Source organism: Labrus bergylta, chromosome 5 (assembly GCF_963930695.1).
Source record: "Labrus bergylta chromosome 5, fLabBer1.1, whole genome shotgun sequence".
Taxonomy (NCBI): Eukaryota; Metazoa; Chordata; class Actinopteri; order Labriformes; family Labridae; genus Labrus; species Labrus bergylta.
In genome coordinates this window covers 11,156,944-11,173,256 of record NC_089199.1, presented here as the reverse complement: position 1 = coordinate 11,173,256, position 16,313 = coordinate 11,156,944, and the positions used below count along the sequence as shown (strand labels likewise).

General features: G+C 41.5%; 1 protein-coding gene across 3 annotated transcripts in view; it reads right to left on the bottom strand.

Annotated features, from left to right (window-relative positions):
- cacna2d2a (calcium channel, voltage-dependent, alpha 2/delta subunit 2a) overlaps positions 1-16,313 on the bottom strand; it is a 146,973-nt gene that overhangs the window by 57,293 nt on the left and 73,367 nt on the right. For all 3 annotated transcript variants that reach the window (XM_020629031.2, XM_020629032.3, XM_020629033.2), the window contains exon 4: positions 15,079-15,138. In XM_020629031.2, coding sequence (XP_020484687.2) covers positions 15,079-15,138 — 60 coding nt within the window. The remainder of the gene's footprint in view (positions 1-15,078; positions 15,139-16,313) is intronic.

Sequence of the window (16,313 nt, the reverse complement as noted above, 5' to 3'; positions counted from 1 at the left end):
TATGCCACTGTGTAGCCCTATGTTGCTCTAATTATAAAAAAAACAAATGTAACAGTCACAAGCTTGATACAGAGATTCAGCCTTAACCCTCCTAGCTCCTTTCCTTTACCCCCAAGCAAAGACCCCACACCCAGTTTTCTCCAGCCCTCCTCTCCTCTGCGCCAGTGTCCTTATCTCCCGTAGAGGCAGGCGAGAGGGCGGGCAGGGGCTGCATGCGGTGAGCAGCGGTCGTGGGGGCCTGCCTCATCATCATGAGGAGGCTGGCTGAGGACGTGGTCTCAAGGGCAACACAGCGACTGTTTCGCCCTCACTGGAGGAGCGCTCGTCATGGTCTGATGAGGTTAGATGGCTGACAGAGGAAGAGAGTCTACTGTACAGGTAAAGGGAGTCTTTACACACTATTCACTCAGTCTGACTTATTCCTCTCATCTTGTTTGCTTCTCTTTGTTTTTCGTCTCTCTCCTGCAGCCTCTTTTATTAAACACACTGCTATCCACACAAGTATTCTCTCTCTCTCTCTGTCAGCCCCCATCTCTCTCTCTTTTAGCTCCCTACGGCTTGAGAGCCTCTTCATACACCACGACTAGGGTCTTGGCTGGCCTCCAGTGCTAATCAGAGAGTCAGTCATCAGCTCGGCTCGGTCCCTAACAATCCAGCAAAAGAAACACAGTATGATCAAAACACACACTGACACCAAACATGGGGCGGACTGGCCCTGGATGCAGCTTGTGGCTTCCGGTAATGAGCATGGACAAGATAGTGGATGAGCACAATCTAATCCCCCCCCCCCCGACATGTCTCTTCAAATTCAACCAGCACCCCCCTCCTCTGTCCCCCCAACTCTGACAGAGAGAGAAGGTGTGAGGAAGGAAGGAAAGGAGCTGAGTGGGGGGATCAGAGCGGATCATTCAAGGACTATGTAGGGTTAAGTTAAGGGGGTTAAGGATGGGGTCTGAGGTTGGGCCGATATAAAGGGATGAATTGAGAGGAGAGAGATGGGTGGTGTTGATGGTTGTGGTGATGGTGATGGTGGGTGCAGAGGGGAGAGCTGCCGGGTCTAAAAATAGCTTGAGCCTCTGCAGAGAGACAGAGAGAGAGAGAGAGAGAGAGAGAGAGAGAGAGAGAGAGAGAGAGAGAGAGAGAGAGAGACAGAGAGAGAGAGAGAGAGAGAGAGAGAGAGAGAGAGAGAGAGAGACTGTGACTGAGCAACAGTGTTGTTGTGTCTGCCAGCAGGATTGATCTGAAGCCCAGTCCTGGGCTTAGACTGGTCCCCTCGCTTCTAAAGAGTTTACTCTCACTACTGCCGCATTACAAGTCATTATTCAGGACTGCTTCCTGTAAATAAACGCTTGGTTCCTCTCACCCTAGGGACACCGTCCAGCAGCTTCCCCTCATACAAACAAAACACTCAAAATACAAAATAAACACACACCTCACATTACTGAGGAGAGAGTGAAGTGTGTAGTCCAACACTGTAGCTTTGTTTTTCCTCTTCATCATAGCTGCTTCATTGGGTACCAACCTTTGATCACTGCTTTAAATTGCTCACAATACAACATACAGATGTATGATGAATCAAAGAAAAAAAACCTGAATAAATCAGTGGAGACGTGTAATAAATGCAGGGCACACGGGGTCACACAATAGATGAGCATTCAAAGTCAACAGATTTGAACCCCATTGAACACTTCATCGAGGTTCTGAATCTACATATGTGTAAGGCAGCACTCTCACACTATCGTAAAAACACAAAATTCAAATGAGATTTAAAGCTGCTTTGGTGGCTCTTTGGTACTCAGAGCCTTTTTGATGTATGCTGTGTTGGTTTTTCCTTTTATTTGTGAGCCTTCTGTCAGGGCATCATGTCTGTTTGCACAGCTGGACAGCTGTGTTTACCTCACTGTTTACACTGTACATAACACTTAACTCGTGCTAAACCTGCACCACATACATTCACTTATATCCATGTACACTTAATCCTTTGTATCAGTAGCATTAGTAAGACCTTTAACAGCATCTACCTGGGATTTTAACATTTAATGACAGATATAAAGACATTTTAAGGTGTTTGGTATTCTAAAGTATTTTTCTAATATCGTTATAACTTTTTCTATGAAGACATATTTTATAAAGAAATATGGTCAAAAACACTTTGAACTTGTTTGTCAATCATTATGTCTTTTTACCTCAGCCTTCACTTATGGAGTTGCCCAAACAAGGAGTTATTGCATATATGTATCAAATGTTGCGATGCTCATTGCAATTGTTAAAATTATGTTAACAGACTTGAAATAGGTGTGTCTGAAAATGTAATTTACTAAACCAGGATGGCTGGGATTGTGGGATTTTGTACATTTTAGTTTAGGTCTAATATTAAGAGTGGCTGGGATATATTACAGACAATGGCAATGATAACTTCTGGACAGACATTTGTTATACATCTGCTATCACAAAGAGAAAATTGCCATCTCTTTGTCACAATTACAGGATCAAGTGACACAACAGATCAAATTAACTTGAACTGATGTATATTAAGCTGTATTGTTTTGAAAAGGTGAAAATTACACCTTCAGTTATGATTAAATGAGCACTTGATCCTGCTCATGACTGCAATAACTCCCGCCTAAACAGCCCACTGTAACACACACCACACAGAGGCACAGGCAGTGGCTTAATGTGGTTGAGACCGAGGCCACTATGACCCTCTGAGCAGCCCCCAGGGGTGGTACAGCCATCTGCCACGGCTGGTCACAGGTCTCTATGGGCTCAGGGTCTGGGTTAAACACACATCTGACACAACACCAGCAGTTATTGAAAACCAGTCTCTGCAGAGCCCTGTGCACCCTGCTCGTGCATATTTACAGCCCATTAAATCTTGCATACAGATACTAATATGCTATAAATAGCCGTTTTCACATATGCACTCCGGATAATATCTAGGACCGCTCCGGAGATTCTCCCGACCTAGCTGTTCATGTTGGCTCGAATTGAAATCTCCGGAGTATATGCTGCCGCGTTCAGACATCAGCTCACTTGGACTTTCTGCGGATAAAATACTCGGGGTGTGGCCGGAGAAACTCCAGGTAAAGTCTGCAAGAAAAATGCGGCTGTTTGAATTCACACATAGCCTTAAGTCCTTCCGGGTAGCCAAATCTCCGGAGTTTTTCAGGAGATTTCCGTATGTGTGAAAAGGGTTAATGTTTACAGAGTGAGTCCAGGTACGACGCTGAGAGACAGACTCAAATAAAGAGTCACACAAAGTCGGAGAAAATCCCACAGACATAAAGTGCTATCAGTAAATTAAATCTATCATACTGAGTGGACCAACAAATTCCAAACCGGAGACAAACACTGAGGTCATGTGATGATCTCCAGCCCCTCCCTTACATCAATCCTCCCCTGCTCCCCACTCCCTCTCCTCACTCTTATCTCGATCTACTTCTTCTCCCTCCCTTTGCCCCTTCTCTTCTCCTCCTCCGCCTCTCCCCCACTCTGCCCTCCTTATCTCCATCTCTCCCAATCTCTCCATACTCAGTACCGGCCTCCTCTCACCAATTTCAGATTTCAGCAAAAGCAGCAGCACATAGGTTAGATGCCTACTGTTGCTATAGAAACCGGTCCTCTGCTCTAGATTACAATGTGACTTTGTCTCCTCACCAGGGCTTCAATGTCTGCTCGTTTTCTATGTCTGACCAGATACATGGCTGCCTGTCTTTTGTTCTCCGGTACGCCTGTCAGTCAGTCCAACGATGGGGGCGTTTTTATGCCTACTTGTTTTCTTGTCATGTGCTGCATGATATTTCAAATGTCATCCATGACTTACACAAATACCCCTTTCAAGAGAAGGCTGGTGCCCCTAAAAACTAGATTGTGCTGCATGTAAAGATAAAGCTGACAGATGAGTAGTCCAGGAAAGCATATAGGCTAACAATTGAAAAAAAGTATGGTTCATAAAGGCTGTCATATGTAGAGGCGCATGCAATGACTGAGTGTGATCACTGGGACTGAATCTTTTGAATTTGAATCGATGCACTCTCTCAACAGGCTTCCTGAGACAGGTTGACATTTGAGTGTGTGACAAGCGCTCCATCATGGGTGAGGACAGATTACAGTCATATTCATATCTCCTCTGGACACCTGCTAATGATTTTATAATTACAGAACACACTCAGTGCCTCCGCCGTGCCCTGGGGTGTTCACACAAGCATGCAGAAACCGCTACACATAACGTCTTTCATGCACGCACACAAACATACACACACATTCACACACACACACTGCACCCCTCTCCTGGCCCTGATTGTCTAGTAATCATTCCTAGCACCAGTTTCCCTAATGGAAGCTGACATTATATCAAACACAATAAAGGATTTCATTTACTGCTCTTCATTAACCCAGGCACATCAACCCACAAGGTACACACACACACACACACACACACACACACACACACACACACACACACACACACACACACACACACACACACACACACACACACACACACACACACACACACACACACACACACACACACACACACACACACACACACACACACACACACACACACACACACACACACACACAGTGTGAAAATGCAACCAGAATTAAGAAGCTGAAAACCAAACAATTTGATTTGGCTGCAGGAAAGAACTGCTCACGTAAAGTTTGATACAAAGCCGTTATGGTGCTATAAATTCTGACTCCTTTTCTTATCTCCTCCACTCCAATCTCCTCCCTTGTCTCCACCTATCTCCCCCTCTGTCTTTCTAATTCCACAGCATCCTTATATCCCATCTCTAGGTGTCAAACGGTGTGAAACTCAAGACATTCGCACTAGATAAACACTCAGCTGTATTAGCTTGTGAGACCTCTCTGGCAATCCTCGGGCTAAACCCCTTCTGAATCCAATGCACACACACACAACACACAGGTGTATTACTATTCACATATGTAAAGTGAGAGATGACTGACATCCAATTTCATGTGGAGAATGGAATGTAAAGGAAATATATGCACAAGGGCGTTCATGCAGAAAGGAGAGACGTCAAAATGAAATCACATAAAGCCATCAGAAACAAATTTGTTCTGCTCATTCCCTTTAGTTTATATGGCCCAAAGGTTTGAACACGTGTCAAAAGGTGAGCTCATAAAATATGACTTTCGTCGGTGGTAAATTAATCATCGACACGTAGAAATTTGTCAGAGATCTTAGAGCTATTTAAGGGCTTTGATCTCTTACTGCAGGGGGGCCGAGGCCTGTGAATAAAATATGAATTCTTGTTCTTTGGGCGGTCCTTGTTGATTCAGGGTAGTTTTTGAATCTTATCTCTATCTTGAGGGATCGCATATTGCTTGTGCTCAGAATTTAATGGAGGATCCAGCAGCTGGCAGGTCCAAGAAGCTGAAATGCAGTTGATAAACAACATTTAACTAGTTTGCTCCAATTAACTAAAGTCATGCAGTTTGTTACAGCCCTACAATAAATTCATATTTTCTGATGGTAATGATGTTAAGATCTTGTTTCCTATATATGTAACCGTGAGTTTAAGAAAATAGAAATAAAATACAGTTTGACATTTTGGTAATGAAAGACTTCAATATCTTTGAAATTAAGTTTTAGCACTTGATTCTGTAGTCTGAGATTTCCTTTATAGTGTTTTCTCCTACATATTCAGGATTTCATTTGCCAAGTGCCACGGTCCTAGAAAAAGCCATTTGTTGCTCTGTCACATCACTTTACAAATGAATGCAGACATGTTGTTTGAGGTGTTTGGTTTATAAAATATGGCTGTTGTCTTAACCACTGAAGGTCACCAACATGCCACTTTATAATGCCAAGCCAATAAAGAGACAAGCAGCACACTGGAAATTGAACTGTTGGCCTGGAAGAAAGAAGAAAGTGAGAGAAACATTGAGCGGGAGAGAAAGTCAGATAAAGGAGTGCATGATGGGAGGCCTTGGGCGCGGCCGCTGCCTCACTCTCTCTCCCGCCCTCGCTTTACTCTCTCCTTGGCATGCTATGCATCTCCAGGCTTTTAAGCGATTAGGGAGCTGCTGAGACCATGGCGTCCAAGCATAGCTCCATGCAGATGTTCATTTGTATGCCAATAAACAAATGTGCCCCCAGATTAAAGCTCCAGTACGCGGTGCAAATTCAGCAAAGTGAATGACATTCTCCATGCGCATCTCATCAATGTCCTGCACCCCTTTGCACGGAGCACCATGCCTCCTCTAACTGCATTCTCACTTCAAAGACTCTCACCAAGATTGGCAGCAACTCAAGAGATAGAGGACAAACTAAGGGAGGACAGTTAAGAAAGACAGTGCTCTTGATTATTGACAAAAATTAAAAATACATAATTTAAAAAAATATTAAGATTACATATGCCATGGTTATAATCCATGCCCCCAATTTCCCCGAATTAAGCTGCAATTTTTGCTCTTTAAATGTTTCTTAGCAAACAACCCCAGGTCACTGAAACCATTTTATTCATTCTTTTTCTCCATCCATTTTTTCCCCTCTCTCTCTCTCTCTCTCTCTCCCATCTCTGCTTTGCAGTCTCTTCCTTTCAGAGCTTGACACTTCCCCTTGGTAAAAGCAGTCAAATCAGTCTGTGAATATTCCAACCCCACGATAAGGAAAGAAGGCTTTGTCCTGCTGCACTCTGGGTAATGCTGCTCTCCATTGTTGGCTGACAGGGCTCCATTGAGGAGCAGGTTTTAACGCTGATAGCATCACTCCACTGCATGGACACAGTGCCAGATAAAAAGCCTATCCAACATGACACACGCATGCCAACACCTCCCAAAAAAAGCCTCCAATCTGATCATCGGAGGGGAAGCTGGGAAGAGGTGCTGTAACACCAATAAAGACAAATAAGATAAACAAGCAGTGGACATATTAATGCTATCATGAGGTTCCAGAGGAGTTTGATAAAGGAAATGCATTATCCACATATAACGTTTTTTACAGCATCTGTAGCTGGGCTGACCAATCACAAACAGTTTAGTATTCCGCCTGGACCTGCCTGTCCAATCAAACTACAGCTTGGTATGACACTGGAGCTACACTTATCTGAGCAAAGTGTTTCCAGGTTCAATCTTTCCTGGAGGGTTGAATAGAGCTTTTCGGAGCCATTTTACCACTGCAAGTCCATAGAGTCCAGAAAAGTCACCACCTCCTCTTTACATGCCGACTGAGAGTGGCCAATCAACAATCAGCGACAGCTCAAGGAAACCTGTTATTTCCGACCCTGTAATCATTTCCATCAGATGCCTTGCTGTCCCTCACAATGATTTTAACATTCAAATGACAAAAGGAAGGCTGCTTTAGGATATCTGCAGGCGGGCATCAAGGACAGCCGGGACATCAAGCAAACACTAAAACCTGGGCAGGTATCCCTCCTCTGCTACAGCATAACATGTCTGTTGGCACTGCTCTTCAGATACTTTACTTTCCTGGATCCCACTTTAACACAATGAAGTCTGAAATATAACGTCTATTAGTATCTTCTAATAAAGACTACATTAAGACCATTTTTTTAGGTGAAGCCCAAGATGACAAAATCCAAGCATTTTGGTCATTGCCATCTGTAGAGCTGGAGACAAGAGCCTGGATAGCAAACACTAAGTTATACAGATACAGTTATACATAGGCTATGCAATAGGCTAATCCATTAGCTGTTAGAATGCCAACATGTATAATGAAATATTACTGGACTTTCCATCACTAAAGGAGAAGGCTACATACTTCTACTTCTTAGACAATCTACCAGTATAATTGATTGCACTCAAAGATAGATTACTCTTCTGTTAATCTGGTTTCAATAAAAACAAGAAATCCAAAAACTACCAACATCACAAGTAAGGCTACTGCTAAAAGTGTTGTCAAGTCATCTTCCTCCCTCATATTCTGTCACCTCTCATTTAAACTCTAATCAAATGAAATGGACATAAAAAACGTTCTTGTAATTTTATTTCAATTACTAAATTAATTTAGCTCTACAGCATTCAGCAATTGTGGAAAAAAAAGAGAAAATAATCATGAAATACACAAAACTATGCTTTCTAGTGAGTGCTGTCAGTCCATTTTTCTTCTCTTTTATAATGACCCTACCCTGACCAGATGGGCTTTTAAAATAACATTTCATGGGTGTTGGCCAAGTGTTGAAATGGGAAAATCAAGGTCTGCAGCGTGACTCACTGGATTTCTCTGACTATTGATTCTCATCTCCTGTGAGGCAGGGAGATCGATCAGTGGGATTTAGACATGGGGGCCACTTTCTCAACCCTCCCCCCTGGCTAGCGCTTCATCGCAGTTGGACATACTCCTACTGACACACATGAACTTATGTCCTTCTGTTTTTTGTTTTTTTTATCGTTGAGTTTCTCATAAACTGCCCGTGTACTTCAGTGCTTCTTCTACTCTGAGTCACCAAAGACTTTGCAGAAAGTCTCCCTACTCGAGTGTAGAAGTTTTCAAGAGGTCTCTCTTGAAGCAGCAGGGTAACACTAGGGTTGAGATGTGAAAAAACTCACAGGAGTGATTTAGAAAAAGAAGGTGGAGAAGGAAATGGAAACAAATGGGAGAAAAGGACATTTGTACCTTGGAGAGCTCCACTTAAACTAATTACAGCCATCTGCAATCAAGAAGCTGAAATTAACAAACAGTTGGGTCACTACAGCAACCAAAGGCCTGATCAAAGCCCTGAGCAACACTGCAGCTGATAGCCAGGCATCAGTGGAAAAGACAGAAGGATAGGAGAGTTCAAGAGGAGGGAGAAGCTTCAATCAATACTAGAGCGGTAAATTCAGCATTGACTTAATACCAACTGATCAACTCAACAAATGTGTCTTGATCTTAATTGTGTGTAAAGATCCCATTACAGGTGCATCGTAGTTCTGAGTATGAGTAAACTTTCTACTGAGGCGACATCACCATCAGATACATTTGAAACGGAGGAGGCTCTGTAAAATTGTATACTGTTCAGGAATTCTTCTCCACACAGCCCCTCCTCATTTCTTTCCCTTCCAGTGGCGAGCAGATGGAAGTCCGTTGCATGGTTCAGGATTCAGTGATAACACTGTTTATGAGTTCCATTACGTGCTCGGCAGGCTGCAAGCACTCTGTCTCTTAGCAGCCATAAGGAGTATAAAAAAGAAGAAGAGCACAATGAAAATAGATGCAGTTTATTTGTGATTACACAATGTGTGGCTATGCTTATCAGTGTTTGAAATAAGCCCAGTATATGTAAAAAGAGCTCACATAGCTGTATGCCAAACTCCCACTCTGGCCCCCGCTAGACATCTTTTTGAGTTTTGATGGACAGATTCCAGCTGGATATAATCAATTTTATTTCTGCTTTTGCTTTTTGAAGGTCTGCATCTAACTTTAAAAATAAGATACATGCAGTATATGTAATTCTGGAATAAAAGAAAAAGAAAATGAGCAACACATGATGGTCATTTACAGATAGCTTGCAGAGAAAACTCTTTAGCGTGTTGCTTACTATCGCCAGAAGCATATTCTAGTATTCTAGATTCAACGACACTAATGAAAGTAGAGCAGGGGAGCTATTAGAAACCTCAATCGCTTACAAATTATAAAATGCATCTTCTAGGAAGAAATGTTAACTTGATGCCTGTTTTGTTCAATGCGACATGAAAACTAGATGTTTGGAAACATTTCCAAAAGACAAAAAAAGGATATCATAGAAAACTGACAGGTTAACAGTGGGATGAGGAGAAATAATAAATAAAATGAAAACAGGGTGAGGCTTCTGTTCATTTTTGTCTATTTTACCAGAATCTGAATTTGAATCTGTCAAAGGCAGCCCTCCTTAGACTAATGTATTCTGTGGCTAATGGAGCCGGTAGCTTCGAGGGCTGGGCTGAGAGTCGCCACAATGATTCTCACTCATTTCCCTCTGAAGGGCCAATTATCTCAAATAGAGGCATTATGAAAGGAGCCGAACTTGGTCAAGTGAACAAACCCTTGTCACTCTAGCTAGTGCCCCTTACACTTAAGGTCATGTTCAACCTCTGAGGGAAGCTATTGTGACTTAAGAGTTGTCAAAAATGTGGTTGAAATATTGGCTGAATGTACCATGGACATGTACTTCATCTTTTTCAGAGAATTGGTCAAAGACGAGAAGAGTAAATGTTGTTAGCATTGGAAAGGCGAACACTTTAGCTTATGTACCTTCTGAATGTAGGTATAACACAGTTTCAGATGAACACATGTATGGAGAGTGAGAAAGAGGTCACACGTACACCATAGTTATGTATGAGAGTGGGTGGCTGAGTGGAGATGAAGAGAGACAGAGGCAGAAGAAGAGATTGTGTTGTCCTATGATGAAAGGCTTGATTGATTAGAGAGTGATGATTGCAGTAAATGGCATGGAAGATGGCTCCATCGCTGTTTCCCGTTTTCACCGTCTTTTTACCTTCTTCCCTCACTCACTTGCTTTCTCACTTACACGTCTCTCTCCCCTCCGTGCCTCTCTTTGTAACCCCCCTCTCCCTGGTTTCATCATGGCAACCCATCAACAGAGTGCCTCTCTCTCCCCTAATGGCACAGCTATTAGCACTAATGCATTTCAAACGTACAGCAGCTGCCACATCACAATCTGATGGAAAGTACATGTCTTCCGCCGATCTCCACAATCTCCGTCCTTTCTTCCGTCCAATCTTGTGTCTCTGTTCCAACGTTTTGCACTTTGTGTCAACTCTCCTTCAGCTAAGTGACAGTGGTCATCATCAGTAGCTAACACATGATAGAAAGTGAGTGGTTAAACAACCTTGATGATAATTTAGCTGTTAATCTATTGTTGGTTATATCATTAGTTCAAAAATGATGCTGACTGGAGAACATTTTCCATTTTGGAAGCACTGATTGTTTTAGGAATCATTTCACAAAGTTGCCCAACATCTACTGACCACCCAATAACTAGTTGGTGCTTTTTTTTTCTTTTTATGCAGTTCAGATAAATAAAATAATCCCTTTTTGACATATACCAAAGTTTGCTAAATCAATAAAAGGTTATAGGACCTGCAGCAGGTCTGTGAACCAAGGATTTATAATGCAAATATTAGCAAACACAAACAGTTGCTTGTTTACACATTCAGAGGTTACAGAACAAGTTAAAAATTCACTGATTTTTATCTCAGGTTTTGGTCTACTGCAAAAAAAGAAATATAGAATTGTAGTAAACTTCCAGTAGTTGGTCATTTTGTTCGTATGAGGGTTGCATATAATGGGTTTAAGAACTTTTTACTTTATTAAATATCTTACTTTACAAGAGACAGAAGCATAAACCAAAACACAAAGGTAGATGTGTAAAACATTCTAATAGTATGCTGAAAGAAGCTCTAAAGCAACTTTTAGGTGAGTTAGACTACCGAGTGAGGTGGTAAATCACAACAAGCAATTCATTTCACATTTAGTCCTATTGTTTTTGAAGAAGATGCTTGCTTATTCAACCAAACTACAATTTGCAAGTCACATAGTGCAGTCACTAATTTATGTATCAAAAAAAGTTTTGATTGTAATATAAAAAACTGTTTTTAAATGTTGGACACTGTTGGACAAATGTTCCCATTTGGGGAGGAAGATTATGTTAGGATACTGTTTGAACTGGTCTTCTAAAAAGAGGGTAAACAATTCTTATTAAAAAGTCAGCCACACATGAAATACAGTAGGCCATGCTCAAAATTTAGAATACATTCAAATAGCAATCAGAGACTCAAAAGAGGTGTCCAGTTTGTACTAAGATATGATAAAAAAGTGTAAAACTCTTTGAAAACTGGTCCTAACGATGAATAGTGGACTTCTTTAACATAGATTTCAGAAGTAATTTACAAGGTCAATATGGACTAATCACTTATGTGTTATCTGTCAGGACAATACTTCAGGGTACAAATGTTACATTTTAGTGGGAAAAAAATGGAATTACCCATAATCACACTAGTATATAGTCATTCCGTAATAAAGAATTATTTAAATAATATTTAGTAACTTATGTGCCAATTGGACAGAATTTTTCAAAATGTTACAATACATGTTAGAACAGCTTGTCAGACACATAAAGCTGGTTCCAGCTGGCAGCATCACTTGTGGCATATGGCGCAAAAGTCCAATCTGCACAGTGTATCCACCACCAAAATGATCTAAGAGAAAACCTAGCATGTTAGGAAACTTCACCATGAAATGCACCAGCATCTATGATTACGTTAATTTAAAAAAGTGTAAGATGTTCAATGTCATCTTCATTAATTTCCAAAACCTGTGCCAGAGAAGCAGAACTTTGCTTTTAGTAGCTAACAGACGTTTGTTTGGTTTGATTCAGAGAATGAGGAATCTAACATTTGAGCTAGGCCAGTCTAAAAACTCTTCCGTTGCTTTCTGATTCTGTTAATGTAATATTATAATTGTGCTTTTAATGTCTTAAGGTTAAATAAGGGTTCTGTTAATTATGTAAACTTGAGTGAGGCCAATCTGCCTCATGGACCCTCTTCTGACTGGATACTGCTTAAGAAGCCCCTAACACTGGCATTTGTTGGTTTTCAGGAAGAAGAAAAAAAACTATTAAAAGCAGTATTCTGAACTGGCAAAAACCCAGGCAATCATATCACCGAGAGGAATACAATTTCTCTGTGGGGAAGAACATTTAAATCCCTTCCTAAACACTGTACATAACTGTTTGATAACCATATTCAAATAGAAACATGTGAAATAAGTTATATGCTGATGCTATCCAGAAAGTTGTTCTGCTTTTTGACGTCCAATTTTAAATTTTACAAAACAAAGCCAAATTTTTCCATAATTTTCAGAGTTTTTGCATCCCTGTGAGAATCACAAAACAGCTTCGCCTTGCCAACACAGAACTGGAGTGTCACAGAGGGATGGGCACCTGACCTTGAGAATGGCAATTCAACACTTTAATGTCTATTTCACAAGCCATTTCATTCCAATGGATTTAAAACCCTGGACGACCACCACAACAGTTGTTACGATCAACATTTTGACATCCATAATATCCAGCAGTCAGGGCGGTCCGAAAAAACAGTCCTGCAGTTCGACCAGGGAAAAGCTTGAAAGGTGTGTGTATGTGTGTGAGTGAGAGGGAGAAAGGCTGAGTTCTTCCCATTGCTACGGTAACAGCTGTGATGGCAGCCGCTGTGAGGAACAGGCTAGTCATTGAGTCTCTATGATGTCACCATATTGCGAGGCGAGCAGATGGGCTGGGCCAGGTACCGAACCTGCCGTTAATAAACACATACAAATAAATACCCACTCGGCGACAAACACAAACAACCACATTATGCTTTTCCAACCCAGACTGGAACACACGCGCAATAAAATTCTATCAAAACACACTGTCTCTCACGCATAAACACCTTTTCTCTTCATTTGACAGACTGCTCCACCCGCTAGTTTAAGATGCGACGCATACTCCTAATATGCCCAAAGAGCATGCAGCCCTAATCTAATTAGAGTGTCAGTCAGCAGAGTGTTCATCCAAAGAGAAATTAGGAAAGCACAAAATCTACAGAGAAAAAAAAATCTTCTTGCAAGAATGTGGTGTATCCACCTCTTCCACTCAACACCACCCCCTAGCCCCCTCAAACTCTTTGTGAGAATGTTTTAATGGTTTCACAGCTCCCCCCCTCCTGCTGAGATTCATTACCTGGACTGATTATAAAGGCAAATGAAATCAGCTGCAATACATTATTAATAGAGGGGCACCATTAGGATTCATTTGCAGGATTTGTAAAAATATGATATACCAACAGTTTTCATGCCTGATTAAAGACACAAAGATTACAAAAAATGTATATGAATGTGACTGAGGTGTAGAGGGTGTTGACTGTACAGAAAGTCAAACAAGAAGAGAAGAAAGGTGGGAGAGGAGAAACAGATGGGAAACATTTTTTTTGGCAGGGGCGGGGAGGATTAAAGTGAGTGCTGACTTTTCCACTTGAGGAGATATTGATGCCATATTGGATGCAGCTTCTTATGAACAGGTGTTCTGTGTGTGGTCACCGTGACCCAGGCTCCAGTTCCTGCATGGCTAGACACATCAGGCAGAGAGAGGCAGGCATCAGCCCCGCTAAGGCCTAAGATGAAAGGACAGCCGCGTTGCAGCTCCCGCCCTCGGACCAGCAGTGAGGGAGGGATGGGTGGAGGGATGGAGAGGGGGGAAATTCAGCCCAGCCACCCCAAGACTACAGCTTCAGAGTGTAAGCAACCATGAATAAAAATGGACTTTGCAGGGAAGTAGGGCTCATAATTATTCGTTTTAAATCAGTTAAAGCCTTTTCTCAAATATCCCCCAGGAGGCGCTGGGTTAAAAATCCATTTGTGGGAAGTGTACCATGACAGCGAGCTCGTCTCCCTGGAGACAGAGGATATGACAGGAGGGAATGTGCATGTGTATCTATTGGGTTGGGCTATATATACGTATGTGTGTGTGTGTGTGTGTGTGTGTGTGTGTGTGTGTGTGTGTGTGTGTGTGTGTGTGTGTGTGTGTGTGTGTGTGTATGCATCAGTATGCATGCATGTTTGTGGGGCATTTGAGTGTTTGTGAATTTGAGAGTCAGTGGAGCAAACAGGCGCACAAACACAAACACAAACAAAAACAAAATCATCTCTCCTTTTTGGGCAGATTTCAAGAGTGGATCGCTTGTTTTTTAAAGGTCAGCTTTAAGAGAATGTATTGTTCAACTTACAGTGGAAACAAAACAGACCAGAGACTCTTAGATAATAGCAAAGACCATGAAAATATCAACCCCTAATGTAAGCAATTATTGCAGACAAATGGGACTGTGTTGTACTGTGTGTTGTATTTTTCACTTAATTAAAAGTTTTTATCACCACATGTTCTCTGTGATGCTGATCACATTGTCATTTATGAGTTAAACGTAAAATAGGAGAATATCTAAATAGGGAATTGAGAAACAGACGGGAAAAGACAGAAAATCAGACATCAAACCAGTTCTCCTGGAATTAAAATAAATAAATAAGGAAGTTGTCTTGGAGAAAGAGGGAGAGGAGCAGGTGTCCCACTTTACCGTCACACCGTCTTGCCATACATGCTCCTGCTGAAGCTGCTCCGCCTCTCTGGCCAGTTTCTACAAAGAAACAGAAAAACAGCAGTGTGAATGTCAGAAGTCAAAGGGACATTGATTTATGTGTGTGAGAGAGAGACAAACAAACAGATGAGAAGTGAGGGATGGTGACCTTGTGTATAAAGCACAGGTAGGAACTGAAGTCTAGATAGCCAAAAGATGAACAAGTTAAACACGGTTGTAACTTTTTAATGCAAAAGTTCTAATGGAGGAAATTAATTTGTATTTAAAAGAACAACAACATTTTGCCTGAGATTTACAAGTCAAAATTCTCACACTACAGAACCAACATCTTCATATATGTGTGCAGTGTGACTGAGGTGGATATTGTGCATTACGCTCATTAGATCAAAATTCATGGCTGCTGTCAGGTTGATAGAAAGTGTCTCAGTCACGGCAGAATACAGCTCAACAAAAACAGTTTGTTTGGAAATATGAAAAGTCCAAAACACCAAGATATTTGTACTCAAAACTGATCAATCTTGATGTGGCAGGTTTAAAATGTGTGTGTAGTGCACCTGGGGTGACTACTTTTTATTTCTTAAACATATTTTTATTATTTGACAAAGTTCTCCATGTACATACACACCATAAATACCAATATACCTTACTTTAAGGTGAAATGATTGTCTTGTATTAAGGGATCGCTGAACCAAATGCCAAAAGTACAAACATTTAAACAAGGATGTGCAGACATTAGCTTAAGATAAAACAAGGAAGCAGATTAGTCAGACAGCCATTTCCTCTGTAGAAATTTAGTAGATTTATTATCTTTGGGTTAGGGTTAGGGTTAGATGAAGTTTAGGATTATATATGAAGAGGCTTTATGTATGTATGTAGGAAGTCAGTTGCAAATACAGTATGTCAAAATATTAAAGCTTCACTCCCCCCATCATAACCCTCACTCTTGTTCCTCTTTATCTGGGTTTCTCCAGGCCTCTAGGGGGCGATCTTGTACCCGTCCTAGAATAGTGTGATCAGCCGTAAAGTCCCAGGACTCTGAAATTATGAATCCTATTTAGACCCCTGCTGCAGTAACAGCTCATTTGTTTGTGGAGCAACACTCGAGAACCATTCCCCTTCTGCAGGAGGCCATTTATCTCCCAAAAACATACAAGATATAAACTCTCATTATAGCAAAAGCTGTCCTATTTCTGTTAAGAGCCCCACCCACCACA